This window comes from Anopheles maculipalpis, chromosome 3RL, assembly GCF_943734695.1.
Source record: "Anopheles maculipalpis chromosome 3RL, idAnoMacuDA_375_x, whole genome shotgun sequence".
NCBI classification, from domain to species: Eukaryota; Metazoa; Arthropoda; class Insecta; order Diptera; family Culicidae; genus Anopheles; species Anopheles maculipalpis.
The window spans coordinates 88,262,565-88,287,044 of NC_064872.1; the positions used below are offsets into that span (position 1 = coordinate 88,262,565).

General features: G+C 44.7%; 2 protein-coding genes across 2 annotated transcripts in view; both read right to left on the reverse strand.

Moving 5' to 3' along the window:
- The window catches only part of LOC126561506 (importin-7), a 431,061-nt gene that overhangs the window by 199,755 nt on the left and 206,826 nt on the right, over positions 1 to 24,480 (reverse strand). The gene's annotated exons all lie outside the window — the stretch shown is intronic.
- LOC126562062 (death-associated inhibitor of apoptosis 1-like) lies at positions 2,786 to 4,382 on the reverse strand. The gene has a single exon (XM_050218474.1). The coding sequence runs from the start codon at positions 4,357 to 4,359 to the stop codon at positions 2,809 to 2,811; it is 1,551 nt and encodes a 516-aa protein (XP_050074431.1). The 5' UTR covers positions 4,360 to 4,382; the 3' UTR covers positions 2,786 to 2,808.

The window sequence follows — 24,480 nt, forward strand, 5'->3', positions numbered from 1 at the left end:
TATAAAAATTATCAGATAAACAGTACATACTGATGGATTTTTAAGAAGACTTAAAACGATTGCAAAATGCAGGATACCGCAATAATTATATTAAATTTGTCATGTTTTTCTGTCGGTGTTCTGACTCATCATGGGAGCTTGTATTGACTCCGACAGGACAGAAGGCGATAATCGCTCACATTATCATATGTAAGCAACAAAGTTCAAGCCAAGCCTAAGCCAACTTCCAATGCTTCATATATGGAGATTGTTTTGCCGCTGGAAGCAGTCCCACTCAAACACAAACAACACATGATAAGCTACAGCCATCTTATTTACCAACAAAGGCAACAGAAGCTTTGATTTTGTATGGTTAATCCTCCCAAAAGTGTAGCAACAGAATCGTTTAAGGGATTCCCTGCCCCCTGCCTGATCGCAAGCTGACCTGAACGACGACCTGGAACATAGCACAACGCAGAGTTTGTTTGTAAACGATCCTATCAACCGGAGGGGAAAAACATAATAAAACATTGTGTATAAGTAGAACAATATTTTATTGCCGTCAATTAGTGTCTCAATGTCACCGTGATTCACACGTGGAACCATGAATGAACACTTCAAAAGAGGATATGAAGCTTACATTAGTACAGTAATTGATATTCTCGCGAAATCCTAGATAGTACGTACACACTCATCGAAAGCTTGCTATATTGGTCAATTGTGCACTCGAACTGTAGAGATCCAGATAGACGACACCATTCTTTTAATTGTACCCACAACAGCAGACCGCCCATACGCGCACACATTCGGGTGTTTGATGTTGTCCCTTTTCAAGTACATGGCGATTATTGCGGAAATCCTACACCGTCGACTGACTGCAAAATTGCGACTTAATGTTGTCTGCTAAATATAGTCAACACTTTAAATAGTTTCCAACGTTTCCAGACAGCCTGGTTTGATAGAATTCGTCTGTGAATCCAGACACCCGTTGTCTCGGTCGTCCGTTTAATGGACGAATGTTGCACAGTGGTGCAAAAATATACCAACCAAAAAAAAAAAAAAAAAAAAAACGCGAGTGCGCCTTGATCCGCCGTGTGTTCGGCCTAATGATGGTGATATTTATGAACCGAAAATAAACTCACTCAGACCGAAGTAGTCTGGCGCAATATACCCGTCGCTGCTGGGATGAAAATAGCAACCTTACTATGGTGGTAACAGCATCGGCAACCACGTTTCGGATATCAGCATCAGGACGCGGAATGGCATGAAATTGCCTACAAAACACACATCCATTGTTTAGATTCAACATTACGCTTAGCAAATACCATTTATTGTTACATTATTATTATGATAGTACCTTTTTTCTGAAACTATATATTCACACTAGAATTCTTAAACCACTTTGTTTACCATGTGCTTAGAAGATCTTTAACTTTAACTACTTTATCATCCTAACATACGAAGTTTCACGTAGTCGTTCCATCGTTGAGAGATCGTTTTGTGGTGTTGTCGAGCTTTTTAATGTCAATTTTACAGAGATATGTACGGTTTTAATAGCGCAGATGGTTGTTGGTTTTGTTTGTTGCAGTGCAGTAGTGTTTTGAAATTATTTAGCTGGTCGCTTGTCTCGGCGGTTTACTGTTTCACTGTTAATGTTTCGTTTTTAGGCAACGCATTCCACTTAAAGCTAATGTAATAATGCTGAACAGCAATCAAAAAGTCTTATTAGTTAATTATTCGCCTGGAACTAAACATTATTAAGTTTTGTGAAGGTGAGAGGGGTCGGCCTTAACGTCTAAATTGAACTCATTCAAACTAGTGAAATTATCAGCCATCCTTTTACATTACATTTAAATCCTTGTTCTTTGAGACAGTTTTGCGCCATTCAGGACACTTACGCACCGAGTTACCGTTCTGTAAGGGCCGCGATAGCAATGGGTTCGTGTAGTAATTGGACAGCCTTTTTTGTTTGTTTCTGAACGCGTTTAACATAAAAGATAACTCCGATTGCGAGCAGGCAAAACATTTCAATTGCGAAATAAAAATTGTAGAAGGCAACCCGGTGCGTACGAACTTTAAGAAAAAAAGAAGTTTGTGCTTACAAACCTAGAGGTATAAAAAAATCCAATTCGGATCAACACATAATCCAGCATTTACATGTTACTTGCTAATCTGTACAGACTGCTGTTTACCGGAGATCATCGGTGTTTGTGTGTCGCCCACCCAGGAGTAGTAACACACAAGCACGAGCATCTCGATCCCCTTGCCAGCTCTATTACAACCCCTACTTACTCTTCCTACTGATACCTACTACCGCTCCGTTGCTGTTCTTCGTTTGCACACCCTTACGTCTAATAGAGGGGAAAATTTTATTTTCCTTTTAACACACCCATGTTACACTTGTGGATCCGTTCTCTTTAGGCGATGGCCGCCTTTTTTTTTACTGTGCCAATAAAGAGTCATAGTCGTCAGATTCTTTGTCGCCTTCTTTCCCGGCACCTTGTAAAAATCGTGGGGTGGTAATTTATTTAACTTACGACACACATTTTGCCCATTACAACACGACATATTGAGTGATTATTCGGATCGTCCGAACCTAACGGAAAACGATCGACGGATGTGCACGGATGCTGCTGCCAACGGCCTCCCCCCCCCCCCCCCCTCCTCTATCCATCGCAATCAACACACTCACAGACACATCCCTTTCGATCGATCGAGGCACAGCCCAGGTAACAACGGTGGGGGAACATGAAAGGACATTGAGGTTTTTGATTCTTCCCGCAAACGACTCAAATGTTTGCTGATTCTTTCGCTGCTATAAGACGCCTGTTACGACAGGTACAGCCGTAGCACGTTGATGAACGGTTGCTGGCACAGTGGACATTTGTTAACGGACGATGCGCACTTGGCGCACGCTACCACATGCCCGCACGGCATAAACGCTGTGTTGTACTCGTTGACGAAGCAGATCTTGCAGATCTTACCGTCAGACGGTACCTTCCGGTTGTGGCCAGCATCATCCTCACCACCCTCATCGCTGCCGGACGAATAGTGATCGCTGCAGCGCAGTGTGCGCTCCTCATCTGCAGCCGGCGTCGGTGAGCTGAATCCGCTAGACGAAGCGGGCGAAGTGCTCATTACCGACGACGAAGCCGAACTGATGCCGGACGTGGACGGTTGGGACGAAGCCGATGACATCGACGACGAGGTACCATTGTTTGCCGAGGCAGCCGAATCCTTCAATTCGTTACACTTTTGAATAAACTCACGGCCCTTCATTAGCTGCAGGTAGTGACAGTTGCTGTACCAGATTGCATGCTGTTCCCACGGCTCATCGTCCTGTTCCCAATCCTTTAGACCACCGCCACAGCTAAAGCATTTCACCCGATCGCTCTTGCCGGTGTAGAAAAAGCCCGCATCGCTCAGCTGCTGTGGCTTTTGCTTCAGTGACGTCGGCCAATCTTCGTACGTCTTGAGCCGATCGGCTTCGATTGCAAGGTTCGGGTATTCCGGTCGGCGCATTAGACTGTTTTCACCCATCAGCACCCCATTGTTCCATTCGGCCGCCGTCATCGAGGCTCGGTCTTGCTGCAGTCCACTGCCACCGCTGCTCACCCCGGACATTGGTTCAACATCTGCGCCATTGTTACCATTGCTACTACCGCTACTACTCAGACTAATGTCACTCGCACCACTCCACGAATCTCCGCTCATCCGGTCCAGATCAACCCGCACTCGATCGTTGACGTTTTCTGCGTACGAGTGATGTCGCACGCTTATGCCACACGTATCGTAGCTCGGTTCCGGAACCGCGTCAAGGTAGTTCGCGTTCAGCGGTACGTTATTCGTGGGACGCTTCTTCAACAGCGGACAGAATGGTGACCAGCGCAGATGCTCCTGTATCACGTCGTCCTGTGGTTCCCACAGTCCAATCTCTACCCGACAAAAATAACACTTGACCGTATCGTCCGTGCCGACGTAGTAAAACCCGTAGCGGGCGAGCACGTTCGGGCTGATGAATGCAACTGGCCAGCGGCCAAACGTACGTAACCGGTTCTCCTCGATGTGAAAGTATTCAGGTGACATGCACGCAAGATCTTCATCCTTTTGCTTGTTGTCCGGTAGATCGATGGGCGCGGGCAATGATAGTGCATGGGCCATTTCACGCATGTCGTCTTCGGCGTCGCCGGGCACTTTCGGGGTAGAAGAAGGTACGGCAGACGCACCGTTGCTCACAGCTTCTCCGCCCGCTGTGGGCTGGACGCGTGCAAGCGCTAAAGCCTTCAGATAGTTCTGCGTCCAGTGGAGCACGATCGTTACCTTGTGCACAAAGATGGCCAGACAAAGCAGGAAGCTACCCTTATCGTACTGTTGGTCCATGAAATGACGCGCTTTCGTGACGATGCTGAAGGTGGAGTCCTGCAGTAGTCGTTGGTAGTGGTGCAATCGTCAAGTGTGCACTGTAAACACTATGCAGCCACTGGTACTGGCAAACGCAACGAACAGAGAGAACAGAGCAGTAGTTCGTAGATTGATGAAACTTGGTAAACGTATTCTCACAGCTTTATTGAAAACTGCAGGAATAACAATCTGGTGATAAGATAGGGAGAGGAAGAAGAAAAGAAAGATGTTGTTTAGAATTCTTTAACCGATCAGCTGGCGCCAGTGGCGACAATGACGAATTTAAAAACACACACACAATCTATCTGTCACGTGCAAAGTTAAGCTATTAACCGGAAATGCGACGTCTACTACTGATTATTCTGCGGATGACTCATTGCGCAACCATTCGAGGTGATTGTGACATATTATGATACATAATTCACATGACATGAAACCCACTCAATGTACGTCAAGTACGTCACTCGGTCATGGGAGTTCTGTGCATCGATGGTGGACTCCTGTCACCTTCTTGTTGCATCAGTGCCCTAGAAAACAACAGTGTCAAACCTCGACCCATATGGCGTGCACGCATCAGTCATGTCCGGGTCGAATCTAATCCTTCGCAGAAGGTGCACGCGCGCTCAAGAATGGAACCGAAGGCGAGTGAGTGCGCAACAGCCAGCAGCTGATGGAAGTGATGGAAGATAATCCTCTTTTCAAATAAGGGGGAAAAAAGGTTATAATGAAACAAATGTCCTGCTCCGAACAACACGTGCCCTCTGCTTTCTTGCAGTTTTAGAGAGCTGTCTGAACTAAAAACCGCTAGAAAAAAAAGCGAAACTTTTGTTCCATTCGTGTATTTTCCTCTCGGCGAGTGGTGGTTCTGGGTCCCTATATACCCTCACTCTACGCCTTCTTTCTTGCTCTACCTCCCATGTCCGTGTGTCCCTGTCTCATCTATTCCACAAAAACTGTTCCTCAATATCCCCCGAAAGTGGCAGCTGCAGGATGAAAGTTTCCGAAAAGGATCACGGATCATTGTGATCCGTCGACGGATCGGCACACACAACCTGCCGTTTTTGTTTCATCCCTGTCTTCTCCTTTTCCCTTACTTCGGGTTCGGTTTTTCGGTTCATACGCACAGAAAAACCACACCAACACGCGAGCGAAAAGCCTTATGCTGGTTGACAGCAGCAGCTGCCGCCGATTCTGCTCGAGGAACACGTTTCGGTGCTGGATAAATGAGGGCAGATGGTCCTGTGGCACACGGCCACCGATCATGAACAGTGTGGTGTGGTGGTGGTGCTGATTGTTATTTGCTTGTTGAAGTTCATCCAACCATCTCTGCTTCGATTTCGATCGCATCTGCGCGATCCGAGCCCTCGGGGCCACCAATGAAAAATGAGCCTGTACAAAAGCAGCTGAATTCAGAATGGGATTTTTTTTTTCCAGAGCTGAAGAAGATCTTGTACAATTCTGTTGCAAAATATTTGTAGTCTGCTATGGATTACTTTTTGGAGGTTAGTACACAGAAATTCCTCAATGGCTCCCAACGAGCGCTTACACAACCCTTCGCTGTGACTGTGAAAGACGGAGCGCCTGGCGAATGTGCTATGGCGACCTTTCCACCTCCTCTGTGTGCTCCACCATTTAAAAGGCGCCCATTCTTTCTCTCCCTACGTATCTCGGAGCCTTACCCACACGACCAAGCATTCTATAACTACTCTCAGCGGTTAGTTTGTCGTGACCGGTCGAAGTCCGCATTCCATTCCCACAGATCTCGGCGCTACTACCGTACCTGGCGGCAACCACAGCACAGCAGCAACGGTTGGAAAGGTTGCTTCCAAACCGCTACAACACACCTAGGCGCAGGGCAATAAAACAAAGCGAAAAACCAGAGCACCACGCCGTAAGGCGATTAGATGGATCTCGGCGGAGAATTTACCATCCGGGATCGGTTTCGACATCGATATCAATATCGATAACATCAATCGATTAAGATAAAACAAGGTCACCCAAAGGTAAAATGTTGAACCTACCATTATTTTCTACCGGATTTTCTTATCACTTTCGAATTACAATAAACTTTACGACACCAAACGTCATATGCAGGATGCATGATGACCAAACAATTGTGTCATGTTTAAATGTTGGAATAGGAATAAAAGAAGTTCTCCTTTCTTTTCACAGTTCTTCCCACACATATCCCCTTCAGTATTCTAGCCGAAAACATTTTTTTTATTATTTTTCTGCAGGTCGTTCTTCTCTGAGCCGTCCTCACCCATCATCCTCGCTCCAAGGCCGGAAGAGAAGAGACATTTTCAGCATCAGATGTATTCTCTTCCCATGCCCACTGCTCCCACACTACCCACAATCCTCTACAAGACTTTCTCGTCGTTCGCTCATGCGTCCCAGTAGCTTCCGGTAAAAAAAAAAACCAGCATGGCGACTGAATGTGGTATGATTACACAGACCCTGCGCGCCCGTCCCTGTATCGTTTCACCCTTCCAACACACGCACCCCAAAAAAAAAACAAACCAAAATAAAGAATGAAAGAGATGGTCCCGCCATATGTAAATGGTGGCCCGTTTCCGGCGGATGTGTGCAGAGAAACCCGGCCAACAACAATGACGACAAAACAACACAAGCAGCCATTTGCCCATTATGCCGTCACAAGTAAGTTCTACCCCACTAGGAAAGCGTCGAACGAATCTAAATTTTCGGTACGTTACACACTGATGGGTACCCAACCAAAAGGCACACACAGCACTTGGCATAAGAGCTGAAGCATTATGCATGCTGGTTTCGGAGCTTGTGTGTGTGTGTGTGTATTGTAGCGTAAAAGCACACACGCTCTTTGGACTCTATTGTTTGCAATGCAAGTCAAAGTAGAGCAGAGATTTCCTCTTATCCAGAGTTGGATTAAAATGCTTACCTTTGGAAAAGTCCGGAGATTACGAGAGGATTTGTGTTTGATGATGTATGTATGTATGTAGCTCCAATAAATAACAGTCTGTCAGCGTATACTAATCCTTTGGTAAATGAATATTATATCGTAAATTCCTTCTTTAGCTATCACTAAGAACTGAGCGACAAACACACTCTTATCGCTCGCACACTTATTTCTTATCAAAATATCACAAGCCTCTATAAGAAGGGCCCTCACAAGAGCAAAGCCTCGTATATGCCAGAGTCTAGTCGATCCGTGTGACGTGTGACACGCACTCGAAAATTGGTTGGCCTTCAGTGCTAGTCAAGAACTCTCTTACTACGCAGTTTCACAGTTTTTAGGGGAATCCGTCCCTAAATGTTTGTTCACTTCTTTTGCTTCCCCGTTTCAGAAACCACTCGAACCTTCTCTCTCTTTCTCTTCGTGTGTCTCTCTTGCCGGCGATAGTTTTGCGCACTTTCTTTACACTATTGTGTGTTGTATTTTGGCACAAACACTCGTTGGGGGGGAGGTACGAAAACTTTTTCCTCTTGAGCATAGAATTCACAAACACACCAACCCGTACTGGCACTTCCTCTGCACACTTTTGCGAAGAAAAAAACCGATCGAACAGGGGTGAGAGTTTTATTTCCGCTTTCTGTTTCCGTGTGTCTTTCGTGGGGTGGTTGTGTGGCGTGGCTGCAGCACATTAAAAGCCGTATGAATTATATTAGCACACACAGCACTGCACGCCCATACAACATTGTACGGTTGTTTCACAAGCTTGTTTAGCCAAAACACTGGAAAAACTTTTAAACACACACCAATAATAAAACTTCAAAGTGATAGGGAAAGGGCAATGTGTAAGATCAACCCTTTTTAGCCTCAAGTGTAGCATAGATGATATTGCGGGATGTTTTGTCGTCGCAGCAAGATGGAAACGACCTTTCCGAAGTACATTCGACTCCGTACTGGGGCGATCGATCGAGCACAGCGAAGCAGCGCGTCTCGGGGTGCGTTTGGAATGCGGCCCTTCAACCGAAGGGTCGTCGTCGTCGTCTCTCGCTTGCTCGCGCAGGCGTTCTCTCTCTCAGTCGCTCCTGTGCATCATAACAGATGCGCCTATATGCACGGTTCATGTTCTGCTGATGGTTCTAACGGTGTGTGCGTGTGCATGCTTGAATGTAAACAGATCTCACAGCTGCGCATTGAGGTGGAAATTCATCGCTTCGGTGAATAGTAGTGGTGTGCTGTGTGCGAGAAAATTTTACACACATTCAGAAAGGAATTTTCTCGGAAAATACTATTTACGTTTTTCCATTTTTCTTCTAAAGAGAATTCGCTTACTGTAGCGATTTCTGTTTAATTCCATCGATCGTAGATCATGATCATTTGGTGCGAAAAATTAAATATCTCCTTCAGCTGAAACTGGTTATAGGGAGAAAAAAATCTGCCACTATATTATAGCAAAACCTCACACTAGCACACACAAATGCACACGCTCTCTCTCTTTCTCTACAGGGCGAGAGATGCACACAACGCTGTGCAACTACTGCTGATTGCTTTTTACGGTCATGCGCAGCCTCCTCACAGCTCTGCTAGAGAGACGACTGCTACTACCAGGCCAGACCAGCGTGCTACTGTAACCAGTGTGCCCGTAGCACATAGTTAGAGTTGCAACTACCAATACACTATAGCCTCTGGACTCATGCCAACAACTAAGCGCCATTAAGGCCGACCAACTGCTGGTGCTGCTACTTACTGTGTAAGCAAGCAACGAACCTTACAAGGCTCCAACCGCTCCCTCGAACCAAACGATAGTGGTAATCTTATCTATAACCAACCTGATAACACACAAGCTAACGTCATAAACAGAGCAAATATGTTTGCTAAATGAATCGTTCTTAAGAACGCTCTCACATTTAGTTGATCGCAGCACTTGTAATTAAATAAAAAAGCATTTAAGCTAATGTACGTTCTCGCATAGAGATTTTCCAGCGAATACGATGGCGGCTGCGAATGAGGGAAGCATGGGACGGGCGCACCTCTCAATATTTGGTATTTCTTCACACAGAGAAACAACATTGAGAGGTATGAATGAACTCATTCTACATCACAACCATCGTACTAACACGCACACAGCGTCACACATACATAAAAAAGCAGCCAGTTGTTTAGCGTCTATTGCTGCTAGCTACATTGCTACATTCTTTTCTAATGCCGCGGACACACCCATACAACTTTACGATGGTAATGTTTACGCCGAAGAATGCACCCTTGTGCATTGGAGCAGAGACCCGGCTGAACTTATTTTTTTTTTAATTTTTTTTTTTTCGAAAAAGAATGCATCGAATGCAGTTAAGTGCATTCGCTTCGTAGTAAAGGACGGGATTGACCTTCTCGTAATCGATTATGATATCTGTCAATAGACAATGTGTGCGAATGAATGTGGGGTATTTTTCCTACAAAAAAAAAAAAAAATGCATAGAATATTGGAATATTTCATTTTTTTAAACTAATTTTGGACGCAATATAGAGGTTGGAATTTTTTGCCCAAAAGAATAAAACATATTTTACTACTTTTAAAAGAAATAAGAAATGAAAAAGAGTGGAAAATATTCTTTAAAAATAACTAAGTTCATACCTTTCTTCCTTTCAATAATACACAAATTCTATCAACTGCAACTGCACTTTCGACTATTAAACAGAGTGAAGTTAAAAAAAAAAAAAGAATTGTTAACACACACGATCACGCACCGAACCGAAATGGAATGTTTTCGCACCACACACCGCCAGTATATGTGCGTAGTCCGGAGGAGAATTTTCCTGTGGGTGGATGGGTGGGTTTTTGGTGCTCTCTCGCGCTGAACGGCGCTGAACCACATTCAATGGGCAATTGAAGGTTAGAAAAAATAAATAAATACGATCGTGCCTCTCGCCTTACACACTGCACAGTTCAAAGAAAGAAAAAAAAGAACACAAAATGGACGATCGTTCTTACAGCTGAGGTGAATGGTGTGACGGTGGGCCAGAGAGTTAGGCAGAATCTCGACCACACACCACCCAATCAACAAAAGAAAAAGAGAGAGAAAAAGAGGAGGAAAATCGAGAATGGAATTCTTTTGAAATTAAGCCCTAAAACGGGTGCGTGTGTGCGAAGGAAAAGGAACAGAGAGAAAGAGAGAGAGAGAAAGAGAGTAAGAGAGAAAAGCACAAGCCGGCAACAGAACAAGCGCATAAAAGTGCTAAACACAATGCGATAGAGCGGTAAGCGAGATAAAAAAAAGTGCATACAAAAAAAGGAAAAAATAAAAGAAACAAAACAACAACAAGGAAGAAAGAAAATACGAACCAGGGCAACATGAGAAATACCAAATTTGTACGAGAGCATAACACACGGCTGATCGGCTAAAGTGAAGAAGATCATCACCGACGAAGCTGGGCGTTATTCATCGCTGTTTCTCTCTCTCTCTCTCTCTCTCTCTCTCTCTCTCTCTCTCTCTCTCTCTTTCTCTCTTTCTCTCTTCTGTTTCTTACATTGTTATGCTGCCCGTTCATGCTTCTCGCTATGTTTCATGCTTCATTCTACTTTTTTTTGTTGTTCACCATTCTTCTCTTTCATTCATTGTGAATATTGTTGTTGTTGCTTCTCTTTCACATTTCGTTCTCATGCTTTTTTTTGCTACTCTTCCTTGCACATTTTTTGTTTTGTTTTCGCCTCCCTTCATCAACTTGATTCCTTATTTTATGATGTTTCATTCTTGATTGAGCTCTCTCCACTTCTTTTGCTCTTTCGCGATCTCGCGTACGCATTTTATATGATCCCCCTCCCGTTTGATGGGTGTTTTGCTCTTTTTCACTCTCCTGTTTTCCTTCCTCTTGCCCTTATTTATTCCTAAAACTGCAGTCCATTTTAATGCGATTTTGTTTTTTTTTTTGTTTTCTATGAAAATCCGCTTTTACGACCAAATTGCCACAGGCACACGTCGTCGTCGTCGTCCCCGGGTTTTGCCGGCCTTTTTCCCAAGGGAACCCACCACTCTCACACACAGCTTTGATGTTCGACCACCGGTTTGCAAACCACACTATTTCCCATCCTGCTTTTCCCAACCGTAAGGCTTCCTAAGAACCCGGAACGAATTGATGGAACTGCTTCTTGTTTGCACCTTTTCCCGACAAAAAAAAAAATCGTGCGATCGCGATTAGTCGTTTTTGCTTAAATACTATATCCGCTTTCTGCCCTGCTTTCCCTCATTCATTTGCTTGCCTTTTTTATGATTCTTGTTTCGCTTGCTTTGCTCTCTTTAGCCGTAGCTTAACTTGCAACTCTCAACATTCCCTAGAGAAAACAGGGCTATTGTGTGGCCAAAAAGGCTGGGAAAGAAAGTATGGGAAAACTCATTGATGGAAAATTACCATCGGCAGTTTTTTTTAAGAGATTCATAGTATTTTTCCCAGTGCGCAACACATAAAATCACAACGAAAATCGCACAAACCATGCGCAACCAAACCAGTAAACATCCGTCAATTGAACTATTCCGATTTCGTGCAAATCTATCAACATCAATCAAAAAACCAAGATAATAATAGATAACCACACCTCTGCGACATTTCAATTTAATCAATTTTGTTGTTGTTTTCACTGATAAAAAAAGCTATTTTTTCCTGTTTTCCTGTGCTTAATCTCGGTACAATTGGGCAAAAACAGGAAGTGAAGCAAACTGCTCGTATTTTTTTCTTTATGGGACTAATAAATCACTACTTCCGATAGGATTTATATGCAAGCAGTGCTACATTCGTCATCTACTTCCTTTCCGTTTACAATCAACTTCCTTTCTGTGCAATTCGACAAATTCTGAGAAGGGGTTTTAGATAATTTCCCAATTGCCCTTCGTTTTTTGCCGATACACTGAACTCTCCCTGCTGTTTGTGTTGACGCATAAGCTTTAAGCATTTCCGGCATGAGGTAGCAATCGCATCGCTCACATCATCATCATTTGTCTTTGCGACAATCGTACACAATTATTCGGTATTTTCTGGCTCATTGGAAGCTTTTGTTGATGCTCTTGGGCACAGACAAGAAATATTCTTTAGGCCACACAGGCGTGTGTAAGCCCTCCTGGCGTCGCCGTTGGTGGTTTATGATGTTTTCGAGCGCATATCTCAGATTACATGCTTGCGCATCTTTCTCTCACACGCTCGATCTCATCCCACCGAGACGCCATGCGTGGCCAATGCATGTGCGATCGATGGGAACATTTTTGTCAATCATCTCACGCTGGAGTGTCTTGCATAGACCATCTCTCTGCGGGAATGGTTGGTAGAGTATCGCGATCGTTAAAAAGGAAAACACAGATCCCTAAAGTTCTGGTCCGGGAAGCATTGGTTTCTGGTTGCATCCGCTGGGTGGTAACACAGCATAACAAACAAAGAATTCCCTATTCTGAACCTATGATGTGGTTGACGCTTATGATAAGTAAAAAAAAAGAATCAAAGAATCAAAGTAAATTCTACAATCCAAACAAACTCCATTCATCAACAGAAGCAAATTGGGCATTAGAACCGGAGAAAACCTTCTATTTATCTCCCAAAAGCGCTGCAAAGGAGGTTTGCTTTACATTTTATGAATGAATCACCCGCAAGTAACAAGCAGCGCACTATTTTGATCCATCCGTTCACTCTCGTACTCTGGTACAGCTCCTTCCAAATGGATTTAAATGCGTAAATTATCAATTCATAAATAAACAAATGCATCTGGGATCAACAAGAATCCAGCATTCCCCGTTTTCTCGGTGCATTCCAGAGCACGGGACGACCATACCGCCACCGTGTCCAGGCACATAGCAACTGAAATCGAAGGAAAATGGTTTAGGCTGAATTTATTAGAAGCCAGATAAGGTTTCCAACAAACAAAGCAACAACAAAAAAAGGCCAAACATGCGCGCATCATGAATGAAAAACAATGCTGTTGTGTGTGTATGTTTTTTGTTGCATCCCGGGGTACGAACGTATGAATGAAATTAAAATATGGGTTTCAAATTTTCCCAACCACGTTCCTCCTGCAAACACGAACAAGGATGAAAGAAAGCACCGTAATCTCACACAACACCAAAGGACATCCACTTGAAATCTCGGCGTGGGAATCAGCAATATCTGGGAATGTGTTTGGCTGCGGGAAAAAGCCATTTCCCGGGTGACAGAAAACCGGGCCTCAGCCATATGGTTTCGATCAGCGGCGGTGATCAGCCCTACCCTACACCCCGTCACCTGCATCTAATATCACTCGTCAGTTGTCGTCCAGGGCAAATGATTATCGTGAGAATCGTCACCACCGTCGATGGGGACCACTTGAAGCACGGATCGATGAATGAACCGACGCAAAACAAAAAAAAAAGCGAAAACCAGACCCAATGCTACAGTGTGACGTGTTTTTGGATAATCCATAACTCAACCACTTGCGCTGTATGTGTACATTTATGCTTAAAACTGTGTGATCAGTACATGAAGCATATTTACATCCAGATCTCTCTATCTCTAACAAAGATTGTACAAACGAAAGCAGACCTCGCTATTATGCGCTCCGTACCACTTGTCAGTACCGGAAGCGAACCAGAACCATTCATAAATGGAACCGCGCTTCCCTGCTCTTTTTGCATGCGTCCTCTTCACCATAAGCCACGGTCAGTTCATGAGCGCATGAAGCACATAATTTGTGTGAAAATGTTTTCGGCTTGCACCTCTGCAGTATTTGAAGTTCACCGAGACCTTCAAATACAAATGAGTTGGGGTGGTAGTGTAGATTATGACTCGCAAAGGACTCTTGGCTCAATTTGTGGGCGATAAAATTCAAATTCCAGTTCTATCTACATTGTGTAACGCTTGAAAGGTTCTGTTTCGAATAGCAGGGCAAAAAACTGGAAATTTCTTAAGAAATTTACAAGTTCTAGTTTCCAGAAAATAATACTTCTAGACAACACAGTCTCTCAGAACTTTCTGCACTTAAGGACCCCTTCCCAGAAGGACACGTCCCTACAGGATAAGAATGAAAAGCGAATAACCGGATAATGCAACAAAGTTAGATGTCTTCTTTTCTTCTGTTAACGGCACCGCGGCCATCCAAAGACGAAGGGCAGAAACAATCATTTGGAGATCGTTTTTATTGCAGCTTTACTACGCCAATAGGACCAATTCTTAGCTTAACTAGCTCTTCAGGCATTGCAAGAACGAATTTATTTTCCAATAAAAAATATAAAAGTCATCCGAAGAGCTCCAAAAACTTACAATTTATTACAAAAAGTTTGCGTCAAATGGAGCATGATCTAATCATATTCCTTCAGTATCCCTTCCCCATTCGGTATCATCACCAATCGATCCTTAATGGTTCGTTTAACACCATTCTTTGCCGTCCTCGACCAGTTATCCACCCAAATCCGTGTTCCTGCGAAGACGCCTGGCTATGGGCGATGATGAGAAGCGGAAAAGCGATCGATAATGTCTAAATTTCACACTTCACACGCTGGCTCCCAGACACACGTCCTCCTTTCTAACACTGACTCCAATACATGAGAAATATTAAAAACTAGAAGACGAACATAAAATACATTCTTTCCTTTCCTGCTTCGTTCTGGTTTCCTCCTCCTTCGCTCGTCAAATTATGTAACCTCCCGAAAGGGAAAAGGCAATCGTAAAATCTTCACCAAGAGCTGTAAAATAAATCCGACACGGTGGAACAGGCATGGGAGAAGGATGATGGCAGTTGAGGTGGGGAGAAGTGACAGAAATAAAAAAGCGGCGCCTTGCGCAGGGAAGTTCCCGCACATATACACAATCATTCCGTCCAGGACGTGTGCATAACGAAATCCAGATACACTTTAAAAGCATGAAGGATTCGAAGCCATCAGCGATATACGAGTGAGAAAGGTGCCAAACTGAAGGGCGATATTTGGAACAAGATGCAACATAAAACCAGGCAGAAAGCAATCGCGATCGCAGCCAGTAGATTATTTACCTCCACGATCTTCGAAAGATACAAAAAAAAGGGAAACAAATCGTACAAACAACGACAGCAACCCTCTCTCACGTTTTTCTTATCGATCTTCGTGGTCAAAGATGTCGCTCAAAGTTAAGCCCCCGACCGGGGGCGCTACATCAGCAAAGTCACCATTTCACCCTCTCGAAAGGCATTCTTAAGAGCCCTCTACCATTTCCACATTTCCTTATTGGCCGCGCTTTCGAGAGGGGCTAATCATAAATTTTTATGCATTCCCATAAACCGTCCAAAGATTTGATGAACGAGTCCGCACAGGCCGTGTCCCCCGTAGGCTTTTCTTTCTTTACGCTTGTGTGTAGGCGTTATGTGTGTGTGTGTGTGTGTCTCTCTGTGGCGTTCTTTTATGATGAGCGCTGTTATTGTGGGTGGGCTTTTTATGGTCACCGGGTGAACCGGGTGAGGCTATGCGAGCCTTTGTCGACTTAAACGAAGTCATTTTGTGGCCGTATCTTCCTTCCATTTTGATTTGTCTGCAGGCTATTTCAGATGCCATGCAGGACGACACATACGAATGTCTGTTTTATACGAATCAATAAAATACAACGCTGTACGAGGAAAAAGACCGTAAATGCCAAAGAGCATTTGATAGAATAAGTGGTGTTTGATAAAAAAAACACTGGAAAATTCTTCTTATTTGTTCTACACAAAGTTCTCGGAATTGCCATCTGACGTCAAGCAAAATGGTAATGTCATTTTATACATGATAATTAGAATCGTTTCGCAAAAAAAAGGTCGTACGTCATATAATAATGTTGCATGGAATTGCGAAATTGCTCTTGCACAATATCAGCATGCCTTTCAGTAAATCGAGCAAATCATGTTTCCATTTCCAAATTGAGCGATAACAAAATTCCACAGTTATTGTACTACAAGCTTTCGTGGAATCTGATGGCATGTTTATCGAACACATCGTCCGTTATCTTTTCCCATTCGATTTTAGCTCCATTTCTACCACGTATCTTGGCATGCTTAGCTCCAAGTTATCCCACCTCTGGCAGAGAGTACGTGACCATTAGCAGGCAAACTATATTCTTCGCTGAGCTTTCTGTGTTCTTAAGCATGGGAGAGACTCGCGGGTCCAACATGAACATGAGCCTCGACCGGACGGCAGAGAATGCGATCGAGAAAAACCAGACTCAAAGAGGAGCCTGGAAAAAGTAAACAAAATATCTTAAAATATTCCAACGTCTTGATACGAGGTTCGCATCCGAGCAAAAGGAACGCGTAAAGCAGGCAAAGCCAACGCCACAATCCACCCAGAACGCCAGACAGAATTCCGGGAAGGACAGATTTAGCTTTGGCCGCGGTGGCGGCAGCGGCATCCGCTTTGGAGAGGCCACTTTATCACCGTCATGTGTGTGCCCGGTTTGCTGCTTCACTCGTTCGTTTTCTCGCCGAGTCCTTTTGCGCTTCGTCTTCCTGTCTGGCCCGATACGCTATGCCATCGCCACTTACCACCACCACTCTTCGCCGGGGCGGTGATCGCTTGGTGTCTCTCCGCCGTGTGTCCTTAACAGGGATCCCAGAAGCAAATGGGAATCGGCCAAACGGCAATAGAGAGATGCGCTGTACGACGTTATGTTCGCACCGGTTCCCTTTTGCCTTGGTCCTTCACTGCAATTGTGTTCTTTCCTGTGTTCCCTCGCTTTTTTTTTAAGACGATTGCTAACGAGAATGCGTACGGTGAGAGTGAACGAGGATCAAACATCGCGGCAGGTACACACACACACACACAACGCACAACCGCATGATGATGATGATGATGATGCTGCACACACGTTTTCCTCTTTCTCATCGGTTTTCGTGATCTGTTGCCATGGCTGAGGATCGAGTTCTCTCTGTCGCTCCCTACAAATTTCCCGTACATCTTTGGTGGATGACGATGGACGGAGCCGTACTGCTTCTGGTGATGCGTTTTTCCCACCGAATCAACACTATCCAGCCGCCGCACAACAAGACTGTAAATATGCCCAGCATTTCTCAGGTGAAACACACCGGTGGCGCAGCAAGCGAGCGGGGTGGAGGTTTACATAGTGCATTCCAAAAAACCAGTTACCTTTCCCGTGTGCTTTCGCCGGACCAGAAGCGTCGAGCATGACCGGTCGAAGGTTCTGCTGCTTCTGGGAGTTCCCGAAACCGGTGCGCCTTTCTTCCCGTGGTCCAGGGTTTGAGCGTCAAGAAGCGGGCGAAAAGAGAAACGTGCCTCAGCATATTCTGACTTCAAGTTGCGGTTACGAACAAGCTCCAGCTGCTGGAGGGGGGGAGATGTAAAGGAAAATTCCTTTACCAATTGTTGAAGACTCTCGAAAATCTATGTTACTAACAAATTAGGAACATTCAACGGCCGAGAGTGACCGTGAACGTGACACAGATGAATCCAAAGCTTTAAGCTCTCACCAAAAATTCTAGTACTAGCTTTGTAGGTTCAAAATATTGAAAATCTTCATCAGCAACTGTTGAAGAATAAATCCCCAATCGTTCGTCCGCAATCGAACATCAATTGAAGGACATTAATCTTCATCTCCTGGCGCGAGTTGGAAGCGCACATCAAACGCCAACCAGCCGCCACCTTCGGGACCAGAAAAGCGAGGTCGAAGAAGAATAAGCCACCACCAGTCTTCTCACCAAAAAAGAACACCCCAGGTCAGTAAAAAAAAATACAGAGAGAATAGAACATAGCCCCGGTCAAAATATCGATCAACAAAGATCAGCAGTATTGAATCGAAAAACGATCGTAAAAACTTGAACCTAAACCGATGGCGATTAAGGCAACCCACCAACCACACACCGCTTCCACCCAGGAGAGTCCAGTCCTACCCCCGGATACCCGAGGACGGGTCCTCGGCAATTCGCTGTTGGAAGAGAAAACACCTCTTAAAAAAAGGGCGTGCTGCGATCGGTAATGGATCATCGGATCTCGAATCGTGAGAGAAGCATTTCTATGGCGGTGCGTTGCGATAAATCGAATCCCGTCTTTCACGTGTAGCGCCCTGCGAAGAGAGATACGGCTTTTCATTCTTTCGAAAGGGTGCTGCAGTTCTTTTTCCTTTGCCTTCAGAATTTTCCGACACAGTAATCGATAAATGGTCACTGTTCGGAGAATTCGAATTCGTGGCCACCCGAAACCGACCAATTCTTCAACAAACTTTATCCGTCTGACGAATAGCTAGCCCGGATGCCAGCAGCAGCATACGCGGGGGGAAAGATCATCGATCGATCGTAAAATAAGCGATCGAAGAGTGGTGGAGTAATTAACCGGTGGATCGCTCCTCTGCCAACGTTTATCAGCCAGAGGTTCTTCTTCTGTTTGGGAAAGCTACCAAATAAAGTGAACCACCCGAGAGAAGGAAGAGATTATTTTTATGGAGATATACGTCTAGCAAAGGTTAGAGAGACATTTTGATAAGTCTACATTTAACGATTCATGGAAAGAGCATCCGTTTTATGTCCTGTAAAACATAACACTAAATTTGAACTGGTTTGCAACTGAATAGCTCTATCAAACGGCTAAGAGGATTTTCCTTCGTTTTATGGCTTATTTTTATAGATTTTTGTGTCTTCGAATAACTAAGCTCCACATGATCGTATGCAAAAAAAACCTTTAAAAAAATTGCCACATTCTACTTTAACATGAAATTCAGGTTTCCTAACGGGCCATGCGACATTATTCGGGTTTCGGAGCTTACGTACTGCTCGAGTCGTCGTCTTTTGCCGTCGATAAAGGAGTACGCATCGTGCATCGCACAACAAAACCCGCTTCTCGATCGAGGTGACATTTAATGCAGTTCGTTCGTTATTTTTTTCCTTCCTTTTTTTGCAATTCAATGCCTCTGTGTTTGCGCGCGCGCATTCACTTCCTTCTCAGTTGACCACTTTTTCATTTTTTAGTCCATTATTCCAACCGATGCGGTGATGAGCGGGAAGATGCGGTTGATCGCGATCACAATTCGCACGCAGCGCGCGAAAGGAGCCAGTGTGTGCGCTCGGTGCACATGCACTTGGCGACATGCAATGGGCCTGACCCACAAGATTTCCAGTTCCAAGTCACATTTTCCTTGCGTTGTGTAGTTTTTCCCTCCCTCGCTCGTCCTATCCTGTACGACTTCTTGTTTGGTCGCGCTGATCGTTTCCAAGAAATGGAATGTTTTGCTAAGCATTTTTCAAGTGTTCAAGATGCTCTCTGTCCACCACTGCTATTTCATACTGCAACCGGCTCACTCAGTGTATACGAAAGCGGAAAACGATGAAATCAATTGATAAATTGCAATTCAGTACAATTGCATGAATAAATAAATATTAACGATCAAAATACGATCGCCATTTGTGCTGCGGCAGGAGAAAGGAAACACATTTTCGAAGGGTTGGGGAAAAAAAATAAATCAATGCATTTTTGCTTGCCATTCTCTGTGTTCTCGTTTGTGAATTCCGCGCAAAAGCGGCCACAAAAGCGCCAACCGATCATCACCTCAAACACACAGCCACGGCCAGGCAAAATAAAATTGTTTACGGGCGAAAAACGGGCGATGAGATCACCCACTCCTTCCTTATTTGTGTCCAGTGGTGGCCGGGAGCGGGTTCGGTTCGAGAAACGTGATGATGTATTTACGCGCCACAGACTGATGGCGCAGTTTGCTACGTGCGTTTTGGTTCGACAAAATGTGCCGCTTTTTTTTTCTTTGCAACACAATGTGTCGTACAATGTGCGAAAGCAACCGGAGATCGTTTCGTTTGCTCACATGCACGATGACGCCTGCGCTTATGCAATTTGGTGTAAATCAACATATTCAAAGTCAGCCCTTAAAATACAAACACGCCACTGGCTGCAAAGTGCGTTCTTCATTAGCCCGAACACAAAACCATTGATTGTGGAGCATTTTTACACGACCTCAATCATTAAACCATCATTCCATCGCCGTTGTTCTGTTGGTAAACACACGGCGCGGCTGGTACAAATACTACCACACACCGTAGAAGCAAACAGAACCATCATCACGTCATATTTTGATTGCCTGGCGCAATTATCACATTCCTATGGACTCCGAGCTCCAGCAAAACATCAACAGAGGGCATCGGCGGAGGGATGTAGGGGAGCTTTTCCAAACAGAAGGGAGAGTCTCCCTCTAAGGGTGAGGAAAATTGAAAGAGAAGAAAGAAGAAAAAACAGGCAATGGAATGTGCCACGCGTTAATGCGATTGGGTGAGTGAGCGGTGTGTGTGCTGTATTGTATGGGCCATTCCCCGAAAAACAATGTTTGTGAGCAGACTGGTTACTTGTGCGCCGTACCACCACAACCACCACTGCACTAAGCAACAAATGCTTCTTTTCCATTCACACAACCCTGCCTAATATGGCACGAACACCGCGAGAATCAATGAAACGCGCTGTTGCGTGCGGATCTTGCCCTGTGTCTCGCGCTTACCACCCCCTGGGGGTTTCTGTCCAATAAAGTGGAAGGTACCCCCGACCCGACCCGTTCGTTCATACACGCAGCGGGAATACTGTTGATCACCCGAGAACACGAACAGTACCAGATGACCTGGCATGCTCCCCCCTTGAATCTGTTCTCTTGCAGCCTCCACCCAACGTTACCTTCCTCTAAAGGCACGGGTTTGCGAATAACACCGCAATTACTGTCCAGCGGGTGCATTTCGTGCGGGAAGTGATCGCTAAAAAGCACTTAACACAGAACGTTACTAATTAAGAAGATGTTGTTACAGGTATAGCTCATTGTAATGGGGATCTAAAACCAAGCAAAGTGTTAGTTAATTTACACGAAAATATATATACCAATATATATACCAAGGATGTAAAGATTTTCCAATGCGCCATCTGGCGCGCAATGGCTGAACAAAAAGAATGTGGAAAAACTGCGATCTACGATTTAAGATCGCCAATAATCTTGTAAAAAATGTTAAATTAAATAAATAATGATTATAAAATATTTTCTCTATACGTGTTACTATCCAATGAATGTTAATGCAAAATGATTCAAAACGTGCTGGCATTCAAAAGGTCTGAAAAAAAAATCAATGCAAGTAACTGGGATTCCCTAAGATTGTAGTGCGGTGTGCGAAGATAGCTCACCAAGATAGTACAAAATCGATGCCACCAATTCTTCCCAGACGTTTGTGGGCGAAATCATTCCTTGTAAGCGCCTCCAAACCCCACACCCACAGAGGAATCGTTGCACAAAGCACAAAGTTCACATCGTTAGGGGGGCAATCCCTTTCCGAGTCATCTGTCTGCTCGCGAGGCCTCGCGCGAACAAAGCCAGCCCACAATACCCAGGCAAAAGATACCGCAGCCGTGTAAAGAGACCTGAGGAGCCTTCGATTATTGCTGCTCTGGTTGCTTGCTTGCTGTCGCCTGTCGGTAGAGCTCCACATTTTGAAAAGGGTTACAAATCCCGCTCGCTACACAAGAACCTCGAGGGAGAAACGACCAACGGATGTTTCTGTTTTGTGGCCCTCCTCCGCAGGCACTCCTCCCAGGGCGACAGCAGAGAGGACGGGAGAGTTGATGATGCTGGGACCACCAGAAAATGGTAATCGAACGCCATACGAAGATCCTGCGGTGCCTCACAGGAAAGGCAAGAAAAGCCAATTTCAGCCGGAGAAATAATAACAGTCGGCAAGTAGAAACGATGCGCCCGTGTTTTCGTGCAAGGGCAGGACCACACACTGGCTGTAGGGCCAGGAAAAACATGGTCCTCACCTATACCTTGTGAGCAGAGTTGGATATAGGTAGGGCAGCGATTGTGGTTCGCTGGGAGATGGAAAAACAATAATCACCAATTATAGGAAACCGTTTGCACTGCTTTACATCAAAATAGTTAAAAAGATCTTAACGAAAACATTCTTATTGGCTTTCACCGTCTTCACCAACCGCATGGGTTAAATGCTTTATAGTTTATTAACTTTAATGAATAATAAATTATAAAGAAAATATCGCATTGCTTTCTCTTTACTGCAGACCACATCTGACCTTTTATGCAATCAGTAAGCTGGTGGTTAGGAGGACACCCTCGGCAAGGCGATCGGCATGTGCACCGCACCAACTACTCCAACGAAGGCTCACAATTAGTGATGGTAACTCCGAGGAGCATTCATCCACTCCAACTCCGATGTATAAAACCGGATTCCACTCCGCTATTTACTCCGGTTTGCCACGGAATCAACTAGGGATTTAACTTCGGATTCAAAACGGAAATCGAAGTACAGTACAGAACGGGGAAATATGAAACTGTCCTTATTTGAACTTTTCTAGCCACCACTTTACAACTTGTTTTCCAATAATTAATTCGACTCCGGGAAAAATGAGGATTTACCCATCACTACTCGCTACACCAGAAATTCCATCGAAGAGCGAATCAAAGAAGCCAAAAAAAGCAGCTGCTGCTGCTGCAGCATACAAGAAGCCGCGAAATGAAAACCCTCCAGCCGACATTCACGAAGAGAAGGCGCGGTACCGCAGTTCTTTTGGGCACAACTTGGAACCCATGAAAAGCCTTGGAGGAGTATCTGGAGCACATGGAGAGCGGTGCACTTATGTTGCATATGCTGCTCTCTCTCTTTCTCTGTACGTTTTGATCCTCTTGCAGAAGGAACAACACAAGCAGCACGAGATGCATGCTGGGGCTGTGCATAACAGAGGCACCAACGAACCAACACGGCGTGCATGAAATCGAGACCGTGAGAACATTCGAATCCGTCTCGTTTGCAAAAGCGCCCTTTTGCTGCCCCCCCCCCCCCCCCCCACGCCCTGGGTTCTCTCAATCTTCCGTTCAGGGGTTAGTTCTTTTTGTATGACGTTACTTTTCGGTCAATGTTTTTGCCCCTATTTTTATATACACAGCCCACGGGGTTGCATTTGGTGGGCTTCGCGCAGTTTCGCCCTTTTCGATTCGAAGGTTCAGGCATGGCAGGGACCTCCAGGGAGAGGGAGGAATCTTACGATCGAGCGAAGGTATGAAAATAAAACAACACCGAGATCCATCTCTAGTGGCAACCGCATAAGCCATCTTCGAATGTGTGTTATACCTCCTACGGGGTGCAACCTTTTTCGCCATTACAATCGCCACACAGTCCGGGTGTGCTTGGTATGGCAGAGTCGCGAGTATGACTCAAATGTTATTCACCAAATGGGGGAGCTGTTGCTGCGGGGAGCAAATTAACATTGAAGTGAGCCGCGAAATGTTGTCCTGGGCGACAGACGAACCGCTGCGCGCGCGTAGGCTGCCAGACAAAAACCCACTAACCACCCATCGTCGTGTTTGTGTGTGTGTGTCGTCTTGATCGATTTCAAACTTGTTTCCATGGATACGACGTATGACACGTTGGAGAAATTCAATCCGGATGGTGATGTTTCCTAAAATTTACTAAACAATTAACAACTTTATCGAAAGGGAAAGAAACTTAACTAAGAGCGGGGGTTGCAAACCACACCATACTGCAAATTAAAGTTTGTTCCCTTCGTTTATGAAAGGTAGAGAAGAGAAAGTTCACACAAAAGCAGTAGAAATCCAACTTTCTCCAGCAGGAGCGAGCAGTTATGCTCCTGAGCATCGAATAATGCATTTCCTTTACGATCAAAGCAGGTGCAACTTTTTATTTGCACATAATTGTTTACTGGAAAACGATTTACTTTCATACCTTTCGCCATATATTCGATTTTAAGGGACGCTATAAAAAAAATAATAAAAAGGAATTTGCTAATACTACCAGCCAACCTAGCGTTATTACTACGTTACAAATATTTTACAACGTCTCGTAGAACCGGTTTAGGTGGCTAAGTTCAAACGACCTTAAACGATACGTCATCAGGGCGCAAATGAAATCTGCCACTCACACCAACACGAGGCGAGCTGGTATGCGAACTGATCGTGTGTGGTCATGTGCTGCTTCGTTGGTTGCTCATGTTTAATTCCAGGAAGTAGCAGACGCGCTTCGATCATCCATTTTCCAACATAGAAACTACGTGCAATTCGGCTTATATGCTACATTTTATTATAGATTTTTTTACATAAAGTTGTAATGACCAGTCGAGGTTGATGACAACATCAACCCACTCTTTATTGTGGTTGCCCTCTTTCCCCTACTCCCGTGGGTGGGTTGGAAGGGTGAGAGAACTGCATTCTCT

Excerpts from the sequence above, each read along its gene's own strand:
- LOC126562062 (XM_050218474.1), bottom strand. The coding sequence starts at position 4,359 with ATGGACCAACAGTACGATAAGGGTAGCTTCCTGCTTTGTCTGGCCATC.